Genomic DNA, 5,787 nt, shown 5'->3' on the forward strand with positions numbered 1-5,787 from the left:
CAATCACGGGCAAAGATGAAGAGGCACCAATAGGTCTCAAACTAGAGCATGCTGCCGTGGCTGAAGGCAGAGGATTCCGGTTAGAACCTCCTGAACTAGAGACCACATACACATTCACAAGCTTGGCCAACAACTCAGGAGTCCTCACCTCCGGGAATTACCGACGATAATGGAACAGAACTTCCAGATCTTCGTCGCTGCCTATGACGAACAAATCATACTTCACATCATCTCGCAAAGCAGATATTGAAATTCTGTAGAATAACTTTTCCATTCGTTTCACTCCTTGCAGCCCCAATTTTCTGATTATAGTATCCTGAAACTTGGTGAAACTCGTCGAAGGTTTCATGAAAATACTAAGTGGATCATTATCAGTAAACTTAATTCCATAACGCATTTTTTTCTTAATCGACCCTCTATAGTGCACAAAAACTAAGAAACTCTCATCACTAGCCATTGTGAAAGAATTCACATTTCATAGCTATTTATATACATTTGCACCCTACTAAATCAAATTACCCAGCATCCATTTATATATTTTGCTGAAACTATAGTAAATCTACCTCCCCTAATTCGATTTATTCATGTTGATCTTGAAGCAGGTAAATTGAATTAGGGGACTTCGATTTACTTGCAACCATGCATAAATCTAACTAATCTAATTCGATTTACATGGAAACGTAACCATACATTACATGAATGTCTACTAAATCGAATTTGTCGATTTATATAGAACTATGCTAAATTGAATTTGGCTGCTTCGATTTACATAAAAATGTCCTCTAGGAACATACACGTAACAATTTTTTATTTGGGTGATTTACGTAATATTAAGTTCGCATCGATTTATCTAAGTGATTTGTCAAAATTTGATGTTTATAATATCGAACCTAAAACTAATATTATACCTGAAAATAAAGTTTATGATGGAAATAACAAATCACTTTCGAATTTTATGAAAAATTATACAAGTTGAAAAATCCTAATTCAACCATTGGATTTACGAAATTCAAAATCTATGAAAAATTATTCAATATTGCAAATTTGACATACACTTGTTGTCAACGGATTGTAACCCATTGCCATATATAGACACACAACTTACAGGTTATGCCATTCTGTCAGATTCATACAATATAAGGGATTTGGATTCCCTCCATAGTCATACCAAAATGCACCAATGTTAAATTGTTAACTGTTTAAAAGGGATTCGGAGGCAAAGAGAAGCTCTCAATGGAGAGAATGAATTACAATAATGAAAACAAATACATATCAATTCATATTTTCACATAAAAGAAGGGGAAAATGATGAATACATCTTCTCTGTGGAGCAAATCTACAATGAGGGGGTAAAAGAGAAGAGAAAAGAGAGAAGAGAGAGAAAGAGAGGGGGGGGGGGGGAGCTAACTGAGTGTTACATGTTTCTTGTGTACTTTCAAACTAACTCCATTAGGAGTGGATCACCTTCTGCCATGATTCTAATAAGCTTTATGAAATCTTGCTCACTTGACACAGTCCATGGATGCACAGCAGGGACTTTAGCCGAATAAAGAGCGGAAGAATTAGTGGGGGATTTTTGCTTGTAGATTGTTGTGTCAAGAACAGGGTCGAAATTCTGTGGGGAATCCATGGACACAAAGAACATAGGAATTGCAACCTTCTGATGGATATCCAGATCGCCAATTAGGCTAACAAGCTCAATGAAATCACTGACAAGGCGCTGAGGAACATAAAATACCTCAGAATTGCAAAGTAAGAGGTTCTTTTCATTGGGATTAAATTCCTTGTAATTCACTTGAAAGTGTGCTGGCATCATGCTAACAACCTGCTGTACCATGCTTGCTTGTTGCGATAACCAATCTGAATTGCCGCCTTTGGTTAATACAGGTGTCCAAGACTCAGATAACTGGATCCCAAAGAAATTGTCAGAGTGAGAAGTTCTGACATTCTATCAAAACTTAGCTATGCATTTCAGGAAGGGGTTCATAATGATTTTTGGAAGTGTTTTGAAAATAAGTGCCTATTTCAATAGTGAAAGGATTTTATTGCATTCAAAACTCGATAGGTTCTGGTGTAAACTGAAAAATAGCATAAGCAAACAATAAGGATTTGATTTTGATATATTATTCATGACAAACCCTTGTCATATTATCCATCACATGTTGAGATATCATGAAATTGACTATGATAACACAACTTGAGAATTCAAACCCTTATCCTCATGAAAACATATAGTTAATTGATCATGCAGAAAAGCTTTACAGTGACAGTACATTAATATCAGCATTTCTGAAAGACACAAATAATCCTTTACTGATAATTCTACATGAAGTTGTAAACAAGAGTTATGTACTTTAGATGGAAGGAAAGGAAACAGTGTAACAGGAATACCTTATTAGTGATCCATAGCTTAGTTTTGTCTGCTTGTACTAAGTTCCAATAATTAAGAATGGTATTATCCTGTAGGAACAAGAATCCTTCCGCACTGCTAAATTGATCAAATATTTTTGGCAGGTACCTGGAAACAGGAGATTAAAAATTATATCAAGTAGAAAAAGACTAGCAATCTAAATCTATCTCTAGTTCTATGACACAGGTCAGTGCATTTCCTGTTAACAAATAAATGCTTTTTCAACAATAATGTGCGAGGGACTTTGAAAAAAAAAAAAGAAAAAAAAGAAAAGGAAAAATTGAAAGGAAAAAAAGGCTAGCATTTCCATACGCTAGTGGGACCATACCATATTCAGACACAATCGATCCACGAATATCTGTTGAAACATACAAAAGTGATAGTTCAAAATATATTCCCCCCAATCCCACCGCCACCTTCTTCTGACCTACTCCTAATCAGTGTCCATGCACAATTACAGTTTGAGACCAACGTAGACTCCAAAATCAATCTTTTATGGATAAATGCTTCACAGGAAAAATTAGAAATGTTTCTATATTACTCTTTCAAATTTCCATTGGTAGTTACTAATCCAGTAATCCTACAGAATATCTACTATACAGATATTAAAATGCCTAACGCAATGGCAAATGTATCTTTTCTGCTGAACAAGCGCAATTTATATTTGAAAACAGCTCAACATATAAGCAATTTATGTGCAAGTTACTTCGGGAGGCAGCCATCAGACAACCACACTTCATATGATTTTATGTTACTCTTAAATGAACTAGAAATCATTTGCTGCCCGTTGACACCAATTTATGACCACTTAGATCCTTACTTTTGTAATTATAAAAATAAAACATCTTATGTAATTTGTGAAGATCCACAAGTATTCAGTTGCCAAATATATTTAGCTAAATAATGCCGAAGTAACATAGTCATAAAATAGCTATCCCTGCAGGACTTGACTTACCTGTATGCTTTGTCCAATTTGCCTTCCTGCACAACAAGGTCCATGTCCTTCTTTTCAGACAAAATAACTACGGTTCTGAACACTCTCCCATAAAGCAATCTCCATTCAAGGGCTGTACGTTCCACAGGCCCGCTGCAATATAAAATAAGCACAACATTCCCAAAAGTTTTCCTCCATCGGATCAAATTTGCAATCTCATAATTCACAGTTCCCGTCTCTTCAACACCAAGGTGAACAGATGGCAATTTCTGTGGGATGAATTCCCTGCGATCACCATGACCAATATTCGCTCTTGGACGTCCCAATTCCAACGACATCAACCTTGGCTGCTGGTAGCCAACAGCTAACAAGTCCTGCAGCCAAGCAGCTGTAAGTTTCACATCCTTCTCGGTCCAAAAGCCCTCCTCAGCCATTGCATAGCTTAAATCCAAAATCTTCTCAAACAATCTATGCTTATTGGATTTCCACAAAACCAAATAATTGATCAAACGACCAACATTAACATGTAGATCTTTCTCTTCTGAAAAAGGATAGGCCTCGATCTTGTCATATCTATGTACAGTAGGGGGATATACCGCAACATAACCACCAACTTCCCAAAGAAGCCTCTGTCCCCAGTAACCTCTCAACACATCGGAGGCCATTGTGCTAACAGACACTGGAAGCATCAAAGCCCAAAACGCAGGCGAATGATACATCGTGTTAAAAGAATTAACAGGAACCATCATACCCTGCGGCAGCGCCACCTTGGGGGCGTGCTTATCGAATCTAATATCAAAAGCCTCTAATCCTGACTTGCGCGTAAAATAAAACACTGAATCTACATCTGGGAGCCCATTTGAAATCCCCTGCTGTATAAACTGCTTTCCACCAAACACTTCAGTGTAAAACTCCTCATGCCCAATTTCACCTACATTCTCCAAAGGCAACCCTCTAGGCCAAACTGAACGCTGCCCGAAATGTACATATGGATTCACAACGGTTCGATTCGGATTATCATGACTATACTGCAATAAAACCTCTTGCCTAGCACCCTCCCCAATCAACTCCACATCAAAATGCTTACCCAAATCTCCATCAATCACATCCCCTCTATCATCAGCATCAAAGATCTTCTTAGCACCGTGCTGAATCGCAAACAAATACCCAACTGTTTTCCTAACATATGAATCATAAGGAAGGAATTCAACAACCCTAAACCCCAAATTAGCCTGCATTTCCAGTGATAAATAGATCGCACCTTTCAAGCTCCAATCCGAGGGCGTTCTCGAGTTCCCTATCGCAAGAACCTGCCAGCCTTTGATCTTCACAAGACCACGGAGCGAATCGGAGGGGTAACCGGAAACGGACACCACGATCCACCGTTCCGTCCGAAAATTCGTGAACTTCGACGCCGTATCCCGAATGGGAGCTATGTTGTTCCAATCAACGCGTGGGAACGCGATCTTCTCGAGGTCATGTGCTTGCTTCTCGAAGCAAAGGAGCGCGGCGGTGTCGCCGACATTGCGGAGGAAGAAGAGAGCGGCGACGGTGGCGGCGAGGGCCACGACGGCGACGATCTTGTAGAGATTCTCGGAAACCCACGCCGAGAAGTCAAGGTTCTTCGTCTCTGCAAATCGATTCGTTGGAAGAGATCCATTGATTCTTGAATTGGGTTTAGAGTTTGTGGATTTGGGAGCTGAACGCTCTTGGACTAACATTTGAGAGCGTTGAAACTCAAATCAAAGCGTTTTTAAGTTTTACTGATTCTGTTAAGAGCTTGACTTGAAGGTGAATCAGTTTCAACACTCACTTAGCTTAGTTGTTGAAACGCAAACACTGTCTTCTTCCTCTTCCAACATGAACGAGTATCTCTGAAAACCAAATCAAAAGAAACTAGTTTACAATTCCTTTTTTCTTTTTCTGAACTCTCTGAAGTGTGATGATGTAAGCTACTGGTGTTGTTGCCGACAGGTATGGTTGAGAGTGTCGGTTCCTTAGGCTTGAATGCAACTGCAAATAGTAGTTTGGTGTGGTGGAATCTTCTTCTTCTCCTCTCACATTTTTTTTATAATGACTGTTATTATTATTATTATTATTTGGTGTATAATATAAGGTTTGGTTTGGTGTTGGAAAATGGACTTATTAGGTAGTATTTCACATTACCCATCACATTATTGTAATAACTGCAATTATTGTTGGATTATAAAAGGTGACAAATGACAGATGGAAGCTGTAATGTTTTTGTAGCTTTGGTTACTTGTTTGTTGTTTCTGCAAGCAGCAATTTTTCTTTTTCAGTTTGGATAAAAGTATTTGTTAACATTATAAATAAAGTTGAAAAACACTTTTAGCAAATGTTTTATGAGCCAAACCCCAAATTTCATTCTCTCCGCTCTTCAAAAGTAGAGATGACTTGCAAAGGCGGTTAATCTTGGTAAGAT

At 38.2% G+C, this 5,787-nt stretch overlaps 1 protein-coding gene across 1 annotated transcript; it reads right to left on the bottom strand.

Moving 5' to 3' along the window:
• Positions 1 to 1,402: 1,402 nt before the first annotated feature.
• On the bottom strand, positions 1,403 to 5,440 carry LOC107474621 (probable glycosyltransferase STELLO1). The gene is made up of 3 exons (XM_016094258.3): positions 3,366 to 5,440; positions 2,392 to 2,518; positions 1,403 to 1,906 (listed from the first exon to the last, which is right to left on the bottom strand). Exons 1-3 carry the CDS (start codon positions 5,063 to 5,065, stop codon positions 1,436 to 1,438), a joined length of 2,298 nt encoding a protein of 765 aa, XP_015949744.1. The 5' UTR covers positions 5,066 to 5,440; the 3' UTR covers positions 1,403 to 1,435.
• Positions 5,441 to 5,787: the final 347 nt, after the last annotated feature.

Source organism: Arachis duranensis, chromosome 2 (genome assembly GCF_000817695.3).
Source record: "Arachis duranensis cultivar V14167 chromosome 2, aradu.V14167.gnm2.J7QH, whole genome shotgun sequence".
In the NCBI taxonomy this organism is placed as follows: Eukaryota; Viridiplantae; Streptophyta; class Magnoliopsida; order Fabales; family Fabaceae; genus Arachis; species Arachis duranensis.